Here is a 25609-nt window from a genome sequence, read left to right on the forward strand (position 1 = left end):
TAACCTTAGCAGAGAACATTATTGTGACGAAATTCTGGCTCCTATAGCAAACTATGCTCAGATTTTATGCTCGACCCATCTTAGTGATCTACGACAACGTTACGACTTAACGGACCAAGGACTTCAAAGGAATTGGTTAGGTAGTAGGGTGTAGATGGATCGATTGGCCAGCCCAAATGTACAATTTAGCATGTCTCGGGTGAACTCGGTCGACGTTTGCACACACGTTACCCAGCACCAGTGGATCCCCAAGGACTCCACAGAGCCCAGTAGAGGTATGGAATGGGATTCCGCAAGATATGTTTTGAACTTCTGTTTCTTGGACGCGGGAGGAGGTACACAAGGTAATTGATGCCCAAGTTACGTAGGTGGTGGGGTGGAGGTCGCTTGTCATATAACTGATGTTTACTAGTTAAGTGACGCTCTTGTGTGTATGTCACGATGTGTCGCGTTTGTGTATGCGACTCTCCTTTCAACCTGTTTTGATCACTTATAAGTCAAAGGTTTAAGGTACATGCTAATTAGTTGAGGAAACTTTGATGACAAATATTCAGACCTTGAATTGTTGGTGGATGAGGTGGGTGGAGGGGGATGGGAATCGAGGGGTGGTCCGGGTTCCATTCCCAGCATGTGTAAAGTCTTCCCATCGTGATTTCTCAGTAATGGTAACATCAGCGCTACACCCAAGTCCCCTCTCTCAAAGAAATATCAACACCCATCTGAGCAAGTGATACAAAAACAGTAAGCAGAAACATTTACATCCTTCGTCAAATATTTTTAACGCACATGATATACACTAAGTTGTGACGCTGAGTTGCATGTTTTTCATACTCGAAAACCGCAAAAAAATACCTGGGATCTTATTTGCTATCTGCGCCCTTCTAAATGTTTTCATAACACTTCCAGGCTCTTAGGGCTCGGAAATCGTTTCTTCGGCGTCATGAAATCGAAGATAAGGATGTATCTCCCGAAACAGCTCACGAAGTGCGCTCTCGCCTTCAGCGGGGTCTCACGATCTTTAATCTATCAATAGTCTCAACTCCCCTTAACTTATGTATTGCCTCCATACACGCACAGTGAGTGTCGATCGCTGTAACTTTCCCTGCGTGTATGGTTTGGGCTGTATTACACAACTACCAGAACACCAGTTGCCGATTGAATTACCATGTAGACCCACAAACAGCGACCTGGTGATATATATTTGTCACAGCTACTTAAGCAGCAGCATACTGAAGACACGTCCTTAAATGTATCAGTCGATATCTGTTACTGAATTCATGATAGGACAATGACTACTTGATTGTTTTTATCGATATCTGGTTACTGAAATGAATGTTGGAACCATTGGTAGAGTGAAGTACGATTCCAATGTCTATTTTTGTAAAGGAAGAATCCGATCAACATTCTTGGTTTCGAGAGACGAAATTCTTTCCAAAGAACACATTATGGCAACTCGGGTTTCGAGAATTTTCAATAACGCGCATTGTTTAATTGTTCTGGTATTATACGAGGCACTTTCACTGAATGAAGAAACTTTACAATTCAAGAAATTGCTCATTGGTGAAGTGGTGTTAATGCAAAGAGTGTATCTGTTATCCTCATGTTTCGAGAGGGACCACAAGTTTTGTATAAGGCCATGTGATTTAGGGGTGGGTGGGGGTTGAGTCGGGGTGGGGGCGTATGTGGAACATCTAACTTTCATACACTTTGAGATAACAAGTCGACGAATGTGACCACCTCATCCCTGTTACGACAAGCATGTGTTAGTGAAAACCAATCTAACCCGTATCATTTGCAAAATGGCATCAAGGTCTTTCTTCCAACAAAGTAGATAGCAATTCATATTCTTTACCTGCATGTATACAGAATTAAGGTACCACATCGGATTTCAGTGTTACTCAGTGTTGTAAGTGAATGAAAGTTGTTTTGCTGGAAAAGCGATACCATTGTAACCATAGCACAGGTTGGGCGAATTATCGGGTCAGGACTAGCTACGGCAGGTGTTCTGAGGGTTGTCTGTAATTCAAATCCTCCCAGTACAGCCTTCCATCATGGCATGTGGTTGATACATGGTAGGATCGGTTCGCGGAAGTTATTTACCCTCAGGATCTTAATTAGCTGGACATTCCGGATATGTTGGTAAATAAGGAATCTGGAACGTCCTTTCTAGAAAAATGCGAAGTGGAAGAAATAACTAATGAAAATTAACCCCACGTGCCACGTGCCACGTACCACGTGTCATTGTATGCCAGTTGCGTAGATTGATGCTCATACTGCTTATCACCGGCTTTTGTGGTCAAGACTCGATTATTTACAGATCGCTGCCATGTGCGGCGTAAAACAACAAACCATCTGACCGTTTATGGTGTCACGATTTGGAATGTCGTGTCCAGATGTGGAATGTATGGAGAAGTAGTGTGAGACGTCGCGTTCAGAATTGTTTTGCGGGCGTGTATGCGTGTGTGATTGCTGGTGCTAGTTAATCATGATACCATGCCGCGCTTGTAACATGAATAACCAACTCAGTCGCAGTATACGAATTTTCCTTTTATCTCTCCTTAATGCCGAGATCCAGGCAGGATAAGAAAAAATCCAAACATGCGCTAACGTTATTTGATAGGGTGCAGGGGAGGAAGAAGATACTTTTTCTCGCGACATATATAGCTGGAATACTAGGTGTGTAGCGCTAGAAAACAACACATACATAGCCCCGTTAAGGAAGACACAAGCCGCCTCTACTCCTCCCCAATACACACAGACACAGACACACAGACACACAGACACACACACACACACACACAAACACACACATATTAAGTAAATAAATAAATAGATAGATAAATAAATAAATAAATAAATAAAAACAAGCAAAAGCACCCACGTCACAAAAACATCGCATGCGTGCATCACACACTGAAATGACACACACAAGCACAGACAAGACATACTCACACATATCGTGACAAGCACTTTCATTACACTGAAATAACGTCAATGGAAGGACGGCTCTTCCTTCACTTATCTATACGTTTGTCTCGTAATCTGTCTCAGTCGCGGAAGTGAAGTCACGACATTGCAATACACACGAACTTCAGTCATAAACCACACCACACCAGGTGTTCCGTTTGGACAGAATTGCTACTCAGCTGTCTTTCGTGGGTGACAGCTGAGGGTTAAATTAAAGTGTTGCTACCACTGGCAGACACGAATCTCCGAAGTGCAGATACTTTCTTTGTTCTGGCGATATCGATAAAAAATGGTGACATTTTGAAATCCAGTGTCTGTGTGATATGATTTTATCACGCTTAGAGTTCTTTAAAGGATATTTGCAGGTATATTTTTTTAAATACGCAACTTGAGAGTTTTGCGACATAGATTAAATCCAACCGCGGGTAAGATGACGCAATACATAAGACGATAATAGGCAAGAAGATTCAAAGTAAACTTTCATAGAAAAAGTGAGTGTAGTAGCGCAGCAAAGTTTGACAGCTGCGGACTTATTATCGCTGTATGGCACCACCTACTGGATGGCGCTGAACGTCAGTGAATTGCGTCAATGCCACCGTTGCTTGCCCTTAACTAAAACCTTTGCACAGCAGTCGATAGAAAGCATGACGGTTTTTCATAACCATAAGATACATTTAATTAAACCTTACAGTACCATTTGGAAACAAAAGGTCCACGTGGCGAGCGGTCTCTCTCTCTCTCTCTCTCTCTCTCTCTCTCTCTCTCTCTCTTTCTCTCTCTCTCTCTCTCGCGATTACGTCCATATATTTGGAGAGGGAGCGTATTTCTAAGGTGCCCATGTCTCTATCTATCGAGCAACACGCTTTAACTACTACAGTTATATTTGGGATTACTCTATATGAGTAAACTACACATTCTAGGACCTATGTTGGGTTGTGTTCCATCCGGAATTCGCATTTCAATCATTTAGGAACCTAATCGCCAGGGCACAAAGTCAGCCGTCTAACCCACTCAGCCACTCCGACCTCCACAAAACCATCAATAGTTTCGCAAGTTTTACAAAATTTCCGGTCAAGAGCACTTCGTGTGGATATTGAGACAGATGATGCCGGATTCATCAATGATGCCAGCGGTTGACCTAATGCATCTTTCAGTCTTGCATTAAGCTGCACGAGAAACGGGGACTAATGTCGTGAAAGATATGTCCTCTTAACAGGCTGTTGCCACTAGTGATATGTCGATCCACAAAGAGTAAAGAAATCTGTGTGCAGGCATTCAGTGTGGATCCGATAATAAACCAGGACATGTTACCCAGTTAAAGGTTGTGTTTAAAAAAAGATGGGTTTATGAATCAACACGATGTGTATTTTTGCTAAAGTGGCTATTTGTTTCAAATCTACACATTACAGAGTATCGGTGCAACATTTACAAGAAGTACAATTACAGCTGCAGCATTAATACAATATTTATTGCAGCAAACATCGGTGTAGAGTGTAGGGTGAAAAGATGATTTTCTTCTTGGTCCTCTGGTTTTGCAATGGTTCTGGGAACCCATGCTTGTCCTACGAGGCAAATGATAGGATTGGTTGGTCAAGTTAGCTGACTTTGTTGGCACATGTCATCGTATCCCAGTTGTGTACATCGGTGCTCATGCTGTTGATGAATGTATTGTCTGGCCATTCTGAGATAAACGGGCATGCGCTTGCCCTCGTCTGTAGTATATAAGTTGCATTTTCAACTTCTGGACAAGTTAGACGGAATGGTTCAAATGTTAATCCCGATTACAGTTAACCCCAAAGTGTTAAATTACAGTAACCTCCCCACAACTACCTACAGGGTTAACAAAACACTACTGGCAATTAATCATTGTTCAAATACATTGTCAAGAACGAATAAACTTACCCCCAAAGAAATTACTCGCCTTGTACAGTATGGTTCAAAATTATTGAGAATAGCTAAAGCATTTCATATTATTAAACGAGAACAAATCAGATAAAATTGAATGTATTGTGAAAATGAACTGACCTTTTCATGTTGTGTAGGTAACAATTTAATATTTTATCAAGTCTCCTTGAGCTTCACGGCACAGTCTAAGACGGGTAGGCATACTTCCTATCAGAGAGGTTAGTGTCTCGTGAGTTATGCTGTCCCAGTATCGGACCACTTCTCTCTTCTTGTCTTCAATTTTTGTCAACCCCTTTTGATTCACACATTCCTTCATCATCCCCCAAATGTTCTCAATGGGATTTAAGTAAGGACTATATGCAGGAAATGGTAATGCAGTCACATTTTTCTCCTGAAACCACTGCTCGGCATATTTTGCGGTGGGTTTAGGATCATTCTCTTGCTGCAAAATTCAGTCATTTCCATAAAACACATGTGCACTTGGAAGGAGAAAATTATCTAATATGTTAGTGTAGCGTTGACTTGTCAGATTTCCCTCAAACACACACAGCGGGGTCGTTCCTAATAAGGATATCCCTCCCCATACATGAAACTTTGGGCTGTATTTAGGTCGTCGATACAACGGTGCTGACGCAGACTTTGTCCATATTTTCACATTATTGGGATATACCCATATTGAGCTTTCATAAGTAAAAATCACATTTTCCCAGTCAAAGTTTTCATGTGCCAAACACCACTCAACACGCCTGTCTTTATGTTCTTGTTTCATGAGAGGAGAAGGAATTCCAGTCTTTTTCTCCCATCCAAGATCAATCAAATTTCTTCTAACTGTAGATTTTGATACCACTGTTGATCCCCTTTCTATCATTTCATACCTGATGTTGGAGATGCTTGCCCTTTGCTTTTTAGACGCTAAAATTCCCAGCCGGACGCGATCTGAGAAGTCCAAATTTCTGGGTCTCCCTGCTCCTTTCTGGTGCCCCAAATCCTTTCCCTCTCTAAAATTCTTCCTAATCCTATACACAGTAGAAAGAGGAGTTCCTGTTCTCTCTGCCAATGTATTTACATCATCAATTCCTTGATTACACAACTCAAAAATCAACCTTCTTTTATCTTCAGCAGACATTGTTGACAGTGCTGAGGAAAATGACGTCTGCTACAAATTCAGGGGAGGTAACTCTAATTGTACTATACTCAGTAGGCCAAGATGAGTTACCTCCCTTATACCATTACTTAGTTTTCAGTATCAGTGAATCAGTTGAGGTGTTAGGATAGCTCAAAGTAAGAAGAAACATTCTCAATAATTATGAACCAGACTATATGTCGCGTTTACAGTGTTAGCTGAAGATACCATGTTGTGGTGCCATTCATACCCAAGTCTACAAAGTGCTTCAGATCTTTCATGCTGTATGGGCATGAAGTGTATGAACACGCCAGCCTTGACGGAGCATTAATCTTGATTTATTCCTAATTCTGGTCGAATGTTTCTTGTAAGGTTTACCCCTGGACATATTACCTGTCTTCCAAACCCGTTCCCAACATTCCGCACTATACCACAGCCAGATATGCAATATACTGGTCCGAACAGACTAACATTTGTATTAACCTCGACGGTGCATTAATCTTGATTTATTACCAAGTCTGGTCGAATATTTCTTGTAAGGTTTATTGCCGGACAAACTGCCTGTCTTCCAAACCACCCTCAAGCATATATTATATTGTTTCGAGCGGGCCAGTGTTTGTGTTACCTCCTTCATGTCGGTGATCTAGACTACCAGCTTTCCGACCTCCGTGTTTGTGAGAACCGCGGTGATAGTGTATTAGAGGGCTGACCATGACAGTGTGGTTTCATATTCCAGATGGGACTCAACCCAGCATAAGTACTCGAATCGACTTTGTTGAGAAAATGTAATCGTAAATATAGCTGCAGTGGTTAAAGCTTGTCAAGCCAAAGAACCGGGCTCGGTCCCCTACTTGGGTACAGTGCATAGTATTCTTGGTATTGCTGGAATATTGCTAAGGGCAGCGTAAAGCTAAATTCATTCCCTCACTGCATCGGACTTCTTTAACGAAAAAGCATTCATTTTATTTGACCATTTTCAGCACTGTTGAAACTGGCGTTGGTTGTTTGGGAACATTATGTCATTCTGTTCAAAACGTCGTTGTCCTGTTAGATCAAGGACACGTTTGTTTTCGTCACGATATGGCTGAGGTAATGCCAATGTGACGTTAAATATTTACTCACTCACTCAATCATTCATTCAAGTACATGATACTTCACTGGTTTCTATACTGTATATTTTCATTTTGTTACGGTTAAGAATTTACCGTGAGAACAATTTAAGAAATCCCCCTTTGAACCAGCAAAACAGAACAAAGACAAGTCGTTTACGTTCAAGTTCTGTATTATTATGCAACGAGAGCAAGGTATACAGAGTCACAAGTCAATAAAACAATGCAGATTTCAAGTACAATTCAAGAGAGACAAAATCTAAGTCAATGGGTCACAAAATACAATAAAGCAAACTCACCATAGTCTTGGTGTGGGAGAGAATCAGCTATGGCAGAATGTAAACACAGCGATCGTTGCGACAGCAGATAATGTACGTCAGGCGTTGACGGGTTTTGATGATCAAGCGTGGCAGTAACTCCAGTAAATATGAATGGGTGTGAGTGTCACCCTCAACACGGCAACCAGCCTTAATATGTATATTTAGCCATTTCCCGAAAGTTCGGGCACAAACGCACATCGTCAACACTGTAGAATGCCCTCCAATAAGTCTCCCGGAAGTAGAAACATAGAAAACTAGGAGCAGATAAATTCCGGAAAACCAGAATCCTAAAAGTGTTGACCAGCTATTAAAACGAAATGTGACCCATCATCTTTAATGTTCAAAACACTAAATGCTGTGACCCAATAATAATTATTACATGTAATTAATTAATAACAAAATATACAGAAAATACACACTCGTAATAATTTCATCTTGGGGTTCGAGAGTGACAGCCGTGACTCTTGGGTTTATCACTTTTTTACATGGTCGAGTTCATTTTGTCTCTTGTTCAGTGCCGCACAAATTACTGAGTGTCGGGGTCATTTTTTTCATTATCTGTAAATGGTCTTTTCTGGACCTGATTCATATCATGATCATCGATCTCCGCAGATGCGATACGAAATCACATGCCCCCAAAAGTTAGTGGTATTTACAAACAGGCATGACCACATATAAATCATGATTTTCAAAGGTCGAGTCACTGTAATTGCATTTTTGCCTTTCACGAGAACACGGTGTTCCATTGCTGACTTTTAGAAGCCCATTCAAGCCATTTTTTGTTTTGGTTGTTATGTTATTAAACGTTGTACTCAGCAAAATCTCAGCTGTATGGCTGAGGTGTGTAAATCATCGATACCGAACAAGACCATCCAGTAATCAAAATTATACGCGGATGCAGAGGGGGTACTTGGGTGAAAATGAAGTTTAGAGCACCATTCCCCTTTTTCTCAATAGTGCTTCGACTGTCATACCTCCTATACTGTAACAAAAGCGTACGACACCCGCAGGGCTAAGACTGTCATACCCCCTACACTGTAACACAGACTTACGACACTCGTAGCGCTGATATAGCTTTGTGCAACGTGGCAAAGGATTTCCACGGGTCTCACCATTTAACCAGCTGTACTGATGTGGACTGTAGCGTTACTTTAGATAGCATCCACTTAAGTCATGACGCCTTTGCAATACAAACTGTCATCAAGCTGTTCAATAAGACGTACTCAGTGATCCACAAGTCTTTAATAAAAAGTACACACATCGGGGCAATTCAGGGAGACAATATTTTACTGAGCTTATCGATATAGAGACAGGGAGGACAAGTCGCGGGGATACATTACGTTCACTGGTGAATGATTGAATTAATTCAGAGAATGAGCAAATTCTAAATGTCGAACTTGGCGAGAATCGATGAAAGGTTGCACTTAGTTCTCTTGTAAAGGGTGAAGACCACCTGCAAGAACATCAATGCCTGTGCGAGGACAACCAGAGTACAGTTAGATCCATTGTCTTTATGAGTAGGATTGTGTCAGAAACAATCGATAAATAAAACACAAGGATGAGATTGCTACCGACATTCTTCCAACATGTGAACTGAATGAACACGTTAACCTTGGCAGTGCATTGATCTTGAATTGTACTTAATATTCTTTGAAAATGTGAGGTTAATTATTTGACGAATTACTCTCGTCAAAACCTTTCCCAGGGCCTTGTAAATGTGGTATGCGCGAAGAAAATAGTACTATTCAAATATTCAAATTTAGATACGATATTCTATTGGCAAGTATGGGCACTGAAACGTTGTGAATGCGTCTGGATACTTTTCAGATGTTGTTACGAGTTGGTGGCCTTCTTGGAAATATGGAACGTTTGTACTATTGTATATTGTATACTATATTGTACTGTAGTTGTTGTTCAGGCTGTAATTGTTATTCATATTTCTTTATTTCCTTTTCAGAAACATGACGCAAGAATAATATTTGCAAGCTTTTATGAAGAAACTATTTTCAATGTGTTTTGTGAGGTAAGCTACAGATTTTGCTGCGGTTTTTCCTGATACAACCATTTTTTAGTGTACCCTGTATCTACATAGGAAAGACAAAACTACCGTTTTCTTTAATGTCCCTGAAATATTGTACGAGACAGTTATACCATTTGCTTAAAATATGGTACGACACAAGTCAACAATTTTGTAAATATATCTGAAATAGTGTACATGGCAGTTATAACATGTTCTTACTATACCTGAAATATCGGTCGGTGACGTAAGACGTTTCGTGCCAGTTTACGGCATGAATTGTTCATTGGACATGCGCACTGATAGAATAGAATATGCAGCCAGTGAACAACCATACCGTTTTGACTTTGACGATTTAAGATAATACAGCTGAAAGTAATCATTCAATGTATGCAGTCATCATCAAGATAAATTCAGGAAAAATCAGAAAAATGGGTTGAAAATCCAGTTCCAATCTGTAACATTTGGTAATTAACCTGAGGATTCAAGATGCTATGTAAACAGGTAAGCAACATGCCACAAATGCCCCAGAAAGAAACTCCCAACTTCATCTGAACACCACTACTTAATATATTTCTAGTTTATCTTTGTTCCTTATGTATTTGAACATTAAAGTTGCCTTTCACATGTATCTTGATTTAGCTGACACGGACAAAACATGCGTAAATCGGCGCTATATATGTAGATTATACTTCACATTTAACCTATAGGCCCCCGAAACGTAAATGAGTTATTGATAATGCCTTGGCGAGGGAGTGGTCGCTCACCCAAAAAAGCAAGGTCAGTCAGCAGTCAGTGAGGAGGCGTTATGGCATAATTGAATATATGGGAGGATTGAAAGCTACACAAGTACATCTAGAACCATAAAATGACAAAAATATACATGTATTTAAAATATCCCCCCTCCAATGAGGATACCCAATTACAATTTAACATGATGGTTTAAAACAATCAATAATCTTGGTTGATAATTCAGATATTAATCCTAATCATTAAAGGTTATTGTTTCAAGGATGTTACTTCACAGGACTTCACTTACTGCTTTTAGCTTTTAAAGTGGGCACATGGACACGCAGGCATTTACGATCGAAAATATGCGTATGTAACCCTATCAATGACTCATGATACTTAATTAAAAATTCAAAATAATGGTTCAAAACAATCAATAAACTAGATGCTATTTCAAGTTTTATTTCTAATCATTAAAGGTAATAATACAAAATTCAAGGCGTTGTATCAAAGATGTTACTTTACTGTACTTTACCTACTGCTTTTAGTTTCCAAAGTGGGCACACGGAGATACAAATATTCACGACTGAATATATGTGTATGTGGCCATGCCGTTATTCAATAAGAGCTAAAGCGAAACGGATTGCTATAAGGTGACGGTGTATATATCACCTCACTGCCAGTGCGAATGTTTTAAACTATCACCAAGCTTCTCGTATCTGGATATTATAGTTTCAACAAAGCTACTCCTATCGCGGCAACATAGTTTCAATTCTGCTTGTGTTTCGTAAATACAACTCTCTACAAACTGTTACCTACAATCTGTTACAGTTAACCATATACCCTGCTGCATCTCTGCAAAATTTATTTTACTTCATACAATTAATTCCAGTAAACAAAGGCATTCAACATAACCAACATTACAAACGAAAGTACCCTGTAAAGTGATCAGAACAGGCGTGCAGAAACACAAAATGGACAACAGTTCCCACTAGCTCATTCTATTTTAGGGTCAGTCATTAGAGTCATCTGCGATGCATGAATCCTGTACTGATTATCTTTAATTTGCACTCCGTTCCATTTCAGATATACAAGCAAGGGTTATATGGGCCGAAATACGTGTGGTTTATTTTAGGATGGTTCGATGACAGGTGGTGGGAAAAGGCTTACGATACTTCCGGATGTACCAAGCTGCAATTACTGAAGGCCATCAATGGTCACTTCCGGGTTGGAGAGACTTTCATTCTACGCTCAAAAGCCACGGATGCTGCTCGCATTAGTGGTTTCGAGTTCCTGGAATCGTTTCGGATACGCAACGCCAATCGGTCAGATCATGGTCAGAAGACGGCCGCTCAGGCGTATGACTCGGTCTGGGCTCTCGCTCTGGCGTTAGACATGGCAGAAAAGAGACTCGTGCAAAGGGGTAATTTTGTCAGCTCATTTGGCTGAAGATTGACCAGTCTTTCATATACCTTGTCAAGTGCCTTTCAGGAGATTTTAACACTGAGACACATTTCTGACACTGATTTCCGTTAGTAAATATATGCAAAATTACTTTTCATTGATTTCTTTTCACAATCACTTTAAGTGTTTCAAGATAATGGTTTGGGCGACTAACAGTCTAGATCAGTAAGATCTGCCCGACATGTTGTCATCTGAAGTTTTGGTGTTTAGGCTTGCTCAATGGCATAACAGTTATATCATGGCGGTTTTTAAGTCACATAGTATAACCAACAAACGAGTGAGTGATAGTAGTAGCAACGATGGGAAAAAGAAGTACGAATCACCCAAAGACGCCGAGTTTGATATATCCCATTGCCAAACAAATATCGTGCCTAGAGAACTGTTGGAAGGGTGGTGTAGTCACGTCGAAGACCCAGGTTCGAATTCCCATATAGAAAGAAGGTTTAAGACCATTTCTGGTGTCCATAGCTGGAATATTGATTAAAACAGCGTAAACTGACTTACTGAAGAAACCTTGTTTTGGGGTTTTTTGGTTTTTGTTGTTTTTTTGTTTTGTTTTTTTTGTTTTTGTTTTTTTTTTGTTTTTTTTTGTTTTGTTTTTTGTTTTTTGTGTTTTAGGCAAACATGAAATATGTATGTGATCTAACGTGGTAATGTTCGACATCAGTTTAAAAATACGTCTTCTCTCTTTCACTCACAGGTGACAGTCTTGGCTCCTTCACGTATGATAACTATCTCACAGGTCGGACTATCTACGAAAGCTTTCGGAATCTGTCATTTGGAGGCCTTAAAGGAAAGATCCGTTTCGATGAAAGTGGGGACTTGGTAACGCTGTTGAAAGTCGATCAAATGATAGGTATTGTGAACCGTTGATTGCTGTTACTGCCAAATCCGTCTCGGGGATTTCACCCAGTGTCCGTTGTAAATTTGTCAGATGAGTTTGCATTTATGAAACCAGATATAGAAGCCTATCATATGTCAAAGACATCAGCACTCAGAGAGAGAAGCCTACGTCTGCACTGCAGTATAGAGTAGAGGATACTTATGCAAAAGTCTTTAATGGTAAAAAAATCTTTGACTGTGGAAAGCGATATTATTCGCTAGAGACTACATGTATATGCAGTAAATTTGAATAACCTTTCAGATGGAGTTATGCACATGACGGCTGTCTACTACCCTGACAGAGACAAGATGATGATCATCGAGAAACCTTACTTTGGGCATAAAGGTCAGTACTCATCAGGAACATGTTTGAGCTCTAAAGTAGATGTCGTGATAGCCACGGCCTGGTGGTACATCTCGCAAAACTATTCCTGTAAGAATAGACATGGTGTTTCGTAAATTGCCTTGAGTGGGAGTATGGGTCATTATCATGAATGTCTATCTGCCCTGAATGCGAAAGCGTCTATTTATGCAATACATGATTTGGAATGTTGCATGCGACTTCTGGAGGAATAGTCGCTGAAGAATACTTCCCGGTTTCAGGACATGGTACCAAATTAATGAAATGTTCATAAATGAAAGCTTGTTTTTCTTGGTTTATAGTTTAACGCAGTCACATTCTAGCGGTCTATACATAATCAAGTTTGGATCAGGCAGTGACTGATATAATGAGCATCATTCTTGGCAATTGGCTTGCATTAATATATGTGAGCGAGCCTGACCAACCGATCACGTTAGTCTCCTCTTACATGTGTTGTTGAAGACCAAATCCCTTTTGTATATAAAAGTTTTTAAATCAAACACTGTCAAAGATGTATTCCTTTGAACTCTATTTATAATAGTCCGCTTATATGACGCTCATATCCACGCGTATTCCCTGTTCACGGCGCTACGTACATTATATCCCCGGCCATACGACCCTATCGTACTTTCCGATATTTTATCAACTCCCTTGGGAACATGCAGCAATGGTACCTTTTAGGCGTAATGAACTAAACACTCAAATTGCCAGTACTCTGGTATTTGAGTATATCCACCCCTATTAAATGGTGGTAATGCCGGAGGTTCATGAAAACACAAACGGAGCCTTCCCCATTTGTGCTGAAGAAAGTAGAACGAGTATGTAACTAGCCTACGTGACAACGACTTCATGGAGGCGGACAAAGAGGAATGGTTGCGATCTTACTAGGGGGTGTACAATGTCAGCTGTGTCATTCACTTAAACACGCCACGAACACAGATGCGTTACTTCTGGGTATATTTGACGAGGAAGAAGTGCTACTAGACATGTCTCCCTGACAAAAATCTTCTGACACTAGTCGAGTCTAGTGCCTAGGTTCCGTATGTTCACCTGTGAGTGTCTAAGACGACTTTCGTCCAAACTGCAACGCATCGATCTTGTTATCTGCAAAGCAATGGTATGTGGATGGTCTTTGGTTTCCGTGATTGGTCTCCGTGCGAGTGAAGTGCGAGTGAAGTCCCGAATCGAGTACGAATCTCGGTTTATGTTTCTAGGTCTGTCAGTGCAACACATTTGCTTGGGGCTCGATCTGCTCACGGAAATGTCCAAGGCACGCATCACGTAATTGCATTTTATGCTTACCGTAAAGGCGACTAGCGTATCAGTCAGGCTCGCTGACGTAGTTGACACATGTCCTTCTTTCCCATCTATGTAGACAAATACTCATGATGTTGATCACTGGGTTGACGTGTTCAGATCGGATAACCGCTGTCACATAGCTAGAATTTACTAAGTGCAGCGTATGACAACGAGCAAAACGTACAATCAGGACATTGTATGAAGGTGTAACATTGTACCAGTGACGTCTAAGCATGTAGTTTAACAGTGTCATCTAACAGTGTCGTCGAGCATTATCCCCTACAAGCGACGTCTACGAGGGCAGTTTAACAGTGCCATCTGGCAGTGTCACCTAAGAGCATAGTTTAACAGTGCCATCTGGCAGTGTCATCTAACAATGTCCTATACCGCCAGGTAGGTACTTCCCCCGAGACAGCACCCTCCTCATCCTCTCGCCAGAGTTCATCAGTATGGACTTGTACATCTCCCTGTCCGTCCTCGCCTCTGCTGGCATCGTCCTCGTCATCTGCTGCCTCATCTTTAACATCAGATATCGGGAAGCCAGGTAAATATACATTACACAAACCGTCTTTGCTGCCGAGGATATTCTTGGATTAGAATAGGTCCCAGTAACCTTTGCGGGTGACTGCTTGAAACGGGTGTTTTTTACAGCTTGCCGTACTTTCAGCTTGTTCATGTTCTCTTTGAGAACAACAATAGTTCATTAACTAGTTCATTTATGCCTATTGCCTCGTCCTTTGAATGTTGCTGCTGAGGTAAGATCAGGAATACCCGACACGCAATGATGAATTGAATGTTGAGGCGCTAGAAAACATAATAACCTGGGATGTATAAGACAAAAATATGGATGACAACTTCTTTTCGAGAAACGTCGTGTTATACAATAAATAACAAGATGTCATCCATATACTTGTTTTATATCTTTACCAACTTCTAATTGCGTCTCAAGAAGTTTTACCCGAGGTACACAGTGGAAGCTGTCAAAACCGGTATCTGTCCAATCCGGCAATTTGTCAACACCAGCATAAAACCTCAGTTCCGTCTATGGCTTGAACATAAATCATCAGCTCTACAATCCGGCACGTTGTCGCAACTGGATTATTTCTTGGATCCCGATGAGTGCCGGTTTTCGACAGCTTCCACTGTAGTCCACAGTGACTGAAGACTGTTCCCCAGTCTTTTGTTAAGCACGTGGTCATGTGTGCACAGATCTGTGACTTAGACTTGGCCCCACCATACAAAGAAGCATGTGTGGTGTCCCCATGGGACTGTAACTATATTCCAATCACTCACTTGTATAAGTGGGATTAACTACATTCTAAGCTTGGCAATGCACTTTCCCAAGGGAGCTGAGATTGAAAATCGAGCACAAACCTGTTACATGAATTATGTTAGTGCAGTGCACGTACACATCATAAAAACAGGAGCACGAAAACAACATTTGTAACAGGACGGGTACAAATATGTACAGGATTGATAGTTTGAATCAAATTTATGAAACCCTTACACCTTGTATATTTTCTTCCTCGTTGGAAATACGGTTACAACACATATGTTTCAGTAAGTAAAATACATGAATCAGTATTAATTTACATTCAACGAGAAACGAAAAATACTTCTTCGACACTGGAGACAGAGGAAGAAGGCATATTGAACAAAAACATTCGGTATGGAAGCGAACCTCAGTGCTATAGCACGTTAGCCGCACTGGGAGACAGCGAGATGAAAGTTTGGCGTGGCGCGGTAAGCGATATAGTAAGACAAACAGCGAGTTGCAAGCGTGGGGTTCATCACAAAACGAATCAAAAAGGTCTCCTTTCTTGCCCGTGATCCAGGTACGGAGAGTAATACAAACGTTTTCTACAGAAACACAATTATAAGGCAATTAGGTTTTGTGTAATGACATATATCCTTGTTGTCATTAATACTCCAGAGGAAAATGACATCATTTCGCAGCAGTGGATTTGTATCTCCAATGCGCCTCATCCTTGGTCTTGATATTTAGTTCTCGGCAATTTATCAGCTCAACATCTTTATCCTTGATCATTTTTTATGGTCGTGCAAGCGCTCAGGGAGGTATTATGCACGGAAAGAGGACTTGGTTTGACATATTTTTTTTAATTTCGCTGCCACATGATTAGAATTAAATACATTTAAATGTGCCATGACAACTAAAAAGTCACCGTTAAATAATCACATGAAGTCAACAATGGAGACAGAGTGGTAATTCTTTAACATCGAAGGAAGTTTCAATGAGCACTCCCGAACTATATCTTAGAGGCTTAAGGGACTGGCAGCGTTTTTCCCTGACCTGGCTTTAATGTTACATTCTGTTCATCCTGTAGACGAGCGCATTATTTTCGTTCATTGACTGTCAGCTTAACTCTCAAAGACTGGACTGAAACAGCGACGTTCGTGTCGTTAACTTAGAAACTGATGTTGCATGCTTTTCAAGACACTCTACATCCAAGACCAGTTTGAGGGATAAGCTGTTGATGGGGGAGGAAATTATATCTCACTCAACCTCCTCGCGAAATGTTTGTCCTAATAGACACGACGAGGGTGAAAGTTTCCGCATCCACGTAACATACAGGGTGGATGGATACAGTTAACCTGAAGTTATTGCCTCGTATTTCTTCCAACTGATTAATGATGAATGAGTAAACTAGTTTCAAAGAACACTAATATCGTTCGTACTAACGCAGAGATGTTCAAACGAGGTTCCGACTTTCACTCAAAAACACCCACACAGAATTAGACTTATCATAATTTAAATGAGACATTACTCTTATCTGATTAATGTTATTTTTCAGAGGCTTGCTAGCTTTCCGCTAAACTACTGCCGGACAAAAGGAGGCATTCAATCCACGATTTCCGTAATATTACCGGACTGATATAACCGGGTAATATTACCGGACTGATATAACCGGGTAATATTACCGGACTGATATAACCGGGTAATATTACCGGACTGATATAACCGGGTAATATTACCGGACTGATATAACCGGGTAATATTACCGGCTAATACAGAGTATATTTGAGTCTTTGACTTGGTTGACACGTGTCATTGTATTCTAATGCTTATGATGAAACTCACTGTATTGTCTCCTCCAAACGTGATTACTCTCTTATATCGCTGGATTATTGCCGAGTTCTACATCAATCAGCATGCAAACAAATGTACTATATACAGTCTGTCAACCTAACGTTTGGGACACGGTCTTATGCAAGTTAGGTCAAATAACAAAAGGTATCCAGCTCTAATTCGCTCAGTTGATAATGAAGACTTAATTGGGTGTTGGATTTCTTAACTTTATGTCAGATGTTACTTAAGAACTATCACATAAAGTTGCTGACAACCACAGCAACTTCACATGGGAGTACTGACAAGTACTGAAGTAGTCATCTACAACGTCGAAACATGTGTCAAGGGACTGAGCAACCAATTTTTGCAAACGTTGACACTCTGTGCAAGGGGCAATATCATAGCAACGAAAGTTCAGTATCTGAGGGAGATAGGGAAGATGGAAGAGGACGGACATGACACAGTGTGGTTTGACGAAGATGGCTAAATGATAACCATGTATCTTCTTACCAGTGGCAGCACCCAGGTACGTATTAATAACGAAAGGATATCTAATGGAAATGGAGAGAGACTTATAACTCTCATTATGGGTTTCTTCCGTGTTGTTTTCAGGTCTTATCTTTCAGTACAAATGATCACTGTAGACATCTGTCTAAAACGAAACATAGATTGGAAATACGGTCCCTTCTCAACGTGCAACGATGTTATCCAAACTGCCCGTGCCACAATCATTGCGAAATGGTTGACAGCTAGTCCAGTACTTGAAAGTACTCCCTTGTGAAAGTGTTGTCAGAAACTTGATATGATAGCTTCTTGAGTAAAATCGTTAATTGCGGGCATAGAAGTTTAGAAATGCAACATCCTATAAGGTCGTCAGAGATCATTATTAACTGAGCGAATTAAAGTCGGGTTGTTGTTTAAGCGTAACTTGCCAAAAACAACCCCCCGAAAACCCCGTTCCCAAAGTTAGGCTGGCGTGCTAGGTTTTAATCTGAAACAATGACATGTTAGTTATTCTACTATCTTTTACTGTCCCCTTATGTATGTCACTATTCAAATCACGTATCTGTTCGCTTTCCAATAACAACAGAAGACACTGCAGTGGTACTGCTCAGGTTCCAACGCTTGGCAATGCAGTTTTCGTTGGTACCTCTCAGGGACTTCAAAACGCAAACTCGACAGGGGAATAATGTTACTGTAGAGTCCATATCGTTATAAGATAAAACTGAACTACGAAAATATCTTTTCCTGGAGCACAATCACAAGTATATGCAACGCTGTTAGTAGGAATCAAATTCAAGAAAACATTATACCTTGTGTATTTTCTTGCTCATTCTAATTAAGGTTACAACACAAAGAACGTGTTTCAGTAAGTGAAACAGATGGGTGAACTAGTATCAATTTACGATCAAGGCGAGTAATGGGATCTGGCGGTCAGGCTCGCTGACTGGTTGACACATCTCATCGGTTCCCAATTGTGCAGATCGATGTTCATGCTGTAGATCACTGGATCGTCTGTTCCAGACTCGATTATTTACACACTGTCGCCATATAGCCGGAATATTGCCGAATTTGACGTAAAACTAAACTCACTCATTCAAAGAGAAACGAACAAAGTTTTGGAGGTAAACTTCCATTTTACGAGACATTTTCGACCTGGAGACAGTGGAAGAAGGCACATTCAACAAGAGACAATCTGTATGGAATCGCCCCTTGGTGCGATAGCACTCTGGAGGAGGATGCTGTGACGCAGTAAGATAAAGTAGTAGTAAGCTACAAGCTTGGGGTTCATCACAAAACGAATCAATGGGATTATTTTACCTTTTTTTATGTGCCCGTGCTCCAGATGGTACACAAAATAATCCAAACGTTTTCTACTGAAACACGGTTCCAAGGCAAATTAGTTTTGAGCGATAACATATGTCTGTGTTGTGATTAATATTCCGGAGGAAAATTACATCAGTCCCTAGCATTGAATTTGTATCTCCAGTGCGCCACATCCACAGTCGTAGTGTTAAGTCCTCAGGCAATCTATAAGTTGAACATCTTTCTCCTTGATATTTTTTTTTATCTTCGCGCAGTCACCCATTGAAGAAAGACACAGCAAAAGAGGAATTGGTTTGACATGTTTTGTTACATTCACTGCCACATTTAAATGCGTTGTGTCAACTAAAATCCCACCATTAAATAATCACTTAAAGTTAACAGTAGAGACAGAATGGTAATTCCTTAACATCTAAAGAAGTTTAAATGAGCACTACCGAACTATATCTCAGAGTCTTAAGGGACTGGCAATATTTTCCTGGCCTGATTTCAGTGTTCCATTCTGTTCATCCTGTAGACGAGCGTATTATTTTTGTCCATTACTCTCAGCTTAACTCTCAAGGATTGGGAAGAAACAGCGACTGCCGTGTCGTTAAGTCAGGAAACGGATGTTGCGTGATTCTCAAGACACTTTACATCCAATACCAGTTTGAGAGACAAGCTGTTGATGGTAGAGGAAATTAAATCTCACTCAACCTCTTTGCGATACGTTTGACACGACGATGGTAAAAGTGGCGCACCTACGTAACATACGCATTGACAAGATGGATTGACACAGTTACTATGACCGTTACAGCTCCCTATTCCTTATGTTGACTGATTAATGGTTAATAAAGCAGTCTGGAGTCAGAAACACTGATAGCACTTCTACGATGTTCAGTAATGGTTCACGAAAACACACCCACACATAATTATTCTGGTAATCTTCATTGACGTGCAACAGTCCTCCTGTCTGTTTAATACGATAATTCATAGGCTTGCTAAGTTTCAGCTAAACTACTGCCGCACAAAAGGACGTGTACCAGTGTTCAGTTTGTATTCAGCAGTCCATGATTGCCGTTAGGGTGGACTTACCGGGTGGTCAGGCGCTCTGTTTTTGGTTGACACGTGTCATCGTATACTAACACTCATGATGTCTGCCACTGGATTGTCTCCTCTAAACTTTTACAGGCTACCGAGATTAGCTAGAATGCAAAAGAGACACATAATCAAATGTACTATTTAATACTCTAGGGACTCAGAAATTATCACTGACTGACTGACCGACAACCCTTTAGCCGCCTCTTTCGACAAGCACAGTCTATCACCGAAGATCAGTTTTAACTGGGATCTTCACGCCCTTGGCTCCAAATGAATCAAAACAGGAACAAGTTTTCGGATTGTGATGTTTTTGACACGGACAGCAGACTCACGCGTTGAGACAGTGTTTCGGCCAAGCAGCGTAATTTGTTTTTGTTTTTCATTTTTATTGTTACATTTCATGAAATAACACACACACACTCACACACACACACACACACACACTCACACACACACACACACACACACACACACACACCCTTATCCAGCCACTTCTTTATGCGTATCCTGTCTTACTGCCAATCAAGCGGGTTGTTATTGTATTGAATAAAAAGAGATTTCTTTGTCAAGCGGTCATCAAACGTCATTCATGCATGCGAAGGCAATTCAGGATATCTAAAACCTAAAAACCTGCTGCCCCATAGCATTTGCACAAGTAAGCACATGACTTTATAATCTTGTTCCATATAGAGCGGATGAAAAGATATAACTTTCCAGCCAATTTTGCAATCAGATCACCTGTCTTGAATTCCCAAACTGCATTAGCAGGAACCATGGTCCGTTTGATTCATCACGCCTCCGAGCGAGAAGGACTACGAACAAGACCCATATGATCGCAGGAATCTAGGTTTAAGGAGCAACGTGTTGTACCTTGTAAGCATTTGGATATCTACGGTGTTCCTTGGATAATGACCAGGAGGAGACAAAAGCGCCTCCTGATTGATCACGTTCTCCTGACGCCCAAACCAATGTAGATCACCCCAGCAAACACCGTACTATCTGAACTTAGATCTGTTATCTGAATTGTAAATTAAGTCAGTAGAGGGAGGCATTTGTTTGCCCTGTGACATCTCATGGGTGTTTTAGTAAAGATCCAATATTCCTGGATTTCACCGTTCGACGTGAGTGCACGTTTAGGTAATTGAATATAACGCCTTGTGCCTGTACAGAACTCCGTGTGGAGGTACTTGTGTCGTCTGTAGATTTCTTAGCTACCTACAGCTCTGCTAGTTAAACGAGCGTCTATGTCAAAGTGACTGGACTATTAAATGCAATATGTGTAAGACGTGGGTGAGGGAAGGGAGCTTTCTGATGTAATTGAATGCAATCGATGTGTCTATTGAGACAAGAATGCCGGAAACCGCTGACAAGGTGTAAGTGCGTCTGTTGTTGATGCACATAAAATGTATATATCATTTGGAAATATGGGATTCGGGAAAAAGAATAAGATTATTTGGTACAATTGACAGAGTGACGGATTTTACTGGTTGTTTAACGTCTCACTGAGCAATAAAGCAATAACTCATTTTTACGCCAGCCGGTAAATAATCATGTCTGGACGAATTAATATATTTTTGAATAGAATGAATAGGCCGTCATGATAACATAAAACTTCAACCGAAGTTTGAAGTTACTAAAAGAACGACATTGTTCTGCGAAAAAAATCTGTGTCTGTGAGGGCACAGGTAAAGGACGTTGAAGCTAGGAGAGTGGATAAGGTATTCGAACCCAAGATAGACAACACTCTCACCTCCACAATAGGTTTTAGCGCCCAAATCTTCACTGTTAAACTTTATTCCGTAAGGGTAAGAGGAAATGACCCGTGAAGGTCCGGGGTAGAATAGGCCTTCAGCAACTGATGCTTGCCATAAAAGGCGACTATGCTTGTCGAAAGAGGCGACTAACGGGATCGGGTGGTCAGACTCGCTGACATGGTTGACACATATCATCGGTTCCCAATTGTGCAGATGCTGTAGATCACTGGATTATCTGGTCCAGACTCGATTATATTCAGACCGCTGCCATATAGTCGGAATATAGCTGAGCATAAAACTAAACTCACTCACTTTTTAAGAGGAAAGAGAGGGATAATAATACCAACAATAATGGCCATTGATAATGCGCCTATATCCAAGCACTTGTGCATATTCATAGTGCTATAATTCAGTCAATAAAAAATGAAAAAAAAAGTGTTGGAATTGGCCGTTACTGCTATGTGGTGTCTTGAAGCGTGTCCCAGGTCCAACTGTGTCTCAGATCTCTTGGACGGCATGCTGTGAGTGGCCGTTACTGCTATGTGGTGTCTTGAAGCGTGTCCCAGGTCCAACTGTGTCTCAGATCTCTTGGACGGCATGCTGTGATTGGCCGTTACTGCTATGTGGTGTCTTGAAGCGTGTCCCAGGTCCAACTGTGTCTCAGATCCCTTGGACGGCATGCTGTGATTGGCCGTTACTGCTATGTGGTGTCTTGAAGCGTGTCCCAGGTCCAACTGTGTCTCAGATCTCTTGGACGGCATGCTGTGAGTGGCCGTTACTGCTATGTGGTGTCTTGAAGCGTGTCCCAGGTCCAACTGTGTCTCAGATCTCTTGGACGGCATGCTGTGATTGGCCGTTACTGCTATGTGGTGTCTTAAAGCGTGTCCCAGGTCCAACTGTGTCTCAGATCTCTTGGACGGCATGCCGTGAGTGGCCGTTACTGCTATGTGGTGTCTTGAAGTGTGTCCCAGGTCCAACTGTGTCTCAGATCTCTTGGACGGCATGCCGTGAGTGGCCGTTACTGCTATGTGGTGTCTTGAAGCGTGTCCCAGGTCCAACTGTGTCTCAGATCTCTTGGACGGCATGCTGTGAGTGGCCGTTACTGCTATGTGGTGTCTTGAAGCGTGTCCCAGGTCCAACTGTGTCTCAGATCTCTTGGACGGCATGTTGGAAGTGACCGTTACTGCTATGTGGTGTCTTGAAGCGTGAACTTGGTTCTCAGATCTATTAGCACCATGCAAGTGTTCCATTCTTTCCTCTTAAATCTGCATGTAGTTCTCGCGATTATTTTAATGTTAAAGTTCAAACAACAGGGTTAGCAAACCTTTGTGACGTGCAAGGTGTAAATGGGCCTAGCTGCCCGAACACCTATTAAAACAAACCTACATTATCTATCTATCTATCTATCTATCTATCAAACAAAAGAATTGAGTGAGTTTAGTTTTACGTCGCACTCAGCAATATCCGAGCTATTTGGCGGAGGACAGTAAAAACAACTAAATTATCACAGATACCGCTGTAAGGGAATGCGTAAATCTGAAAGTTTGACAATACAGTGGAAAAACAGACCAGTGAAGGTAGATCAACATACTAGAGATCATGGGGAGTTACAGTATTTTTGCTTCCTGCATGGAATCTTAAAAAGAAGCACCAAATATTCAGTGATAATTGATCTGGTTAAAATCTTCGGATGTGGAGACTTTCGTCTCTGAGACATGCCACAATCTCCGATCCTTAGGTTGTAGGAAACCCAAGTTCTGTGGATAGTCAACTTCTTTATTGCAGTGGTTGCGACGATTCGGTGTAGGTACTAAGACCGTTATCGATCACGTGGTGGTAGAACTTGGTTTTTCTTCATCTATACAACTTCTGAAATGCTTTTCACAGAAGCGATCTTAGGGTATTTCTGCTTTCCCACCAGTATTCTTGTAGGTTCCATCAAACCTAGGTTCCATCAATAAATGTCTTTTACTTCACATTATGATGACACACACGGTCTTAGATTCAAATCCCTCTTGTTGGTTTCTGTCACAAGGGGTTAAGCGCAGTAGTTGGAACAGTGAAGCAAATGCACGTGCGATACGTGATGAGCGTTAGTTTGGTTGACACATGTCATGGTATCCCAATTGCGTGGAACGATGATTGTGATGTTAATCACTGGATTGTCGTCATATAGATTTAGTGTTGCTAAGTTCGACGGAAAATTATACTGAATCTTTTCTTCATTTAGTATGAAGTAATTTCAATGGGAATTGTGTTATTCCAGGATAGTGAAGCTGTCATCTCCCAACATCAACACCCTCATCCTGTTCGGATGTATTCTCATCTACAGCTCGGTGTTCTTCCAGGAGACAGAGCCAGGTTTAAACCTAGTATTCTGCCATGTGAGTATATTGACCTCAGGAATCATCTCTTTGTGATATTGACAGGCTGCTCCAAATGAAAATATTGAAAAGAAATGATCCTGCAAGAGATTTTACTTGACAAAAGTTCACTGCATCTCATGCAAAACCCCGAGTCCTAATTTCAACGTAAATGATTGATTTGATGTTAAAGAAATATAGTTTGTCTATGAAGATGAGCCTCAAGTCTCTTACACAGAACATATGAGGACAGTACTCGAAATGTGCCTTTGTTCCCCAGCCGTGTATGGGTACCCGGTAGGTGTATCGTCACGCACTCTTAGCATACTCCTCAAGCAGCTGCGAATGAAAAACGTAGTGCAACTACCAGGAGAATTTTATTAGGATAATTAATCCAATTGACCATAGCTATTCACCCTAGCCTTGAACGCGAATGGGATTTTCCTCGTGAATTACTTGTCGAAAGAATTATTATTATTAACAATCATCGTTGCAAAACATTGCTCCCATTAGCCATAATCATAACGTGACACCTCTAGTAATACAACACCGTGTTGCAACCATACTGGACAGCCGGTACCGTTTACGGATTGAAAGGAGGTAGGGGTGACTTCCTCTATCTTCTAACATACAACGGACTGAATCTTTCGTGTTAACAGTATTGGTTTGATTTACAGACTTAATACGTCCACTCCCATGCCACATTCCAAAAGAAACCGAGGCACATGCAAACCGGTTACACGTCCTATTTTACTTGCAGTGTTTCTTTAATGTAACTGAATTCTGAAATGAACAGGTGCTCTGTTCTGCTGAGAGGTAACTAAATCTTCTCGGTAACAGGTTTACTGACATCAAAGAGAGAAACACGAATTGAAGGGAAAACTATTGTTGCGTTATTTCTTTCCTCGTCGATCGACATATCGACCACCGTTAATTACAAATGATCACGTGATCAAAAGTCCCATATGTTACGCCACACGTAGCTAAATACGTAGCTAAATACGTATCTAAAATGAACATGTTTATCACAAAACAAGCTGCTCTGATCACATGATATCCCGTGTGTAGTGACTGTTTCAATGTTCTAACCAGATGAAGTGCATAGTGATTGGCATCTGATTCTCACTTGCACATTGAGGATATATACCATCTTAAAACAAACCGTTCTGATAGCCTCTATCCATTGGTTGTGTCAATGTTCATTCCAAATGAGGTAAATGGTGACTGGCATTGGATTCCCATTTTAGATTAGGTACATACTGATTGCCATTGTATTCTCATTTGCAAACTGAAAATATTCACCATCGCAAAACAAACTGCTCTG

General features: G+C 41.0%; 1 protein-coding gene across 1 annotated transcript in view; it reads left to right on the forward strand.

The window, feature by feature from the left end:
- Positions 1–25609, forward strand: part of LOC137282519 (gamma-aminobutyric acid type B receptor subunit 1-like) — a 102492-nt gene that overhangs the window by 51974 nt on the left and 24909 nt on the right. Inside the window, exons 5-10 of the mRNA XM_067814277.1 lie at positions 9382–9447; positions 11257–11593; positions 12335–12490; positions 12779–12862; positions 14570–14720; positions 24189–24306. Of these exons, the coding sequence (XP_067670378.1) occupies positions 9382–9447; positions 11257–11593; positions 12335–12490; positions 12779–12862; positions 14570–14720; positions 24189–24306 (912 nt within the window). The remainder of the gene's footprint in view (positions 1–9381; positions 9448–11256; positions 11594–12334; positions 12491–12778; positions 12863–14569; positions 14721–24188; positions 24307–25609) is intronic.

The sequence above is a fragment of the Haliotis asinina genome, chromosome 4 (genome assembly GCF_037392515.1).
Source record: "Haliotis asinina isolate JCU_RB_2024 chromosome 4, JCU_Hal_asi_v2, whole genome shotgun sequence".
In the NCBI taxonomy this organism is placed as follows: domain Eukaryota; kingdom Metazoa; phylum Mollusca; class Gastropoda; order Lepetellida; family Haliotidae; genus Haliotis; species Haliotis asinina.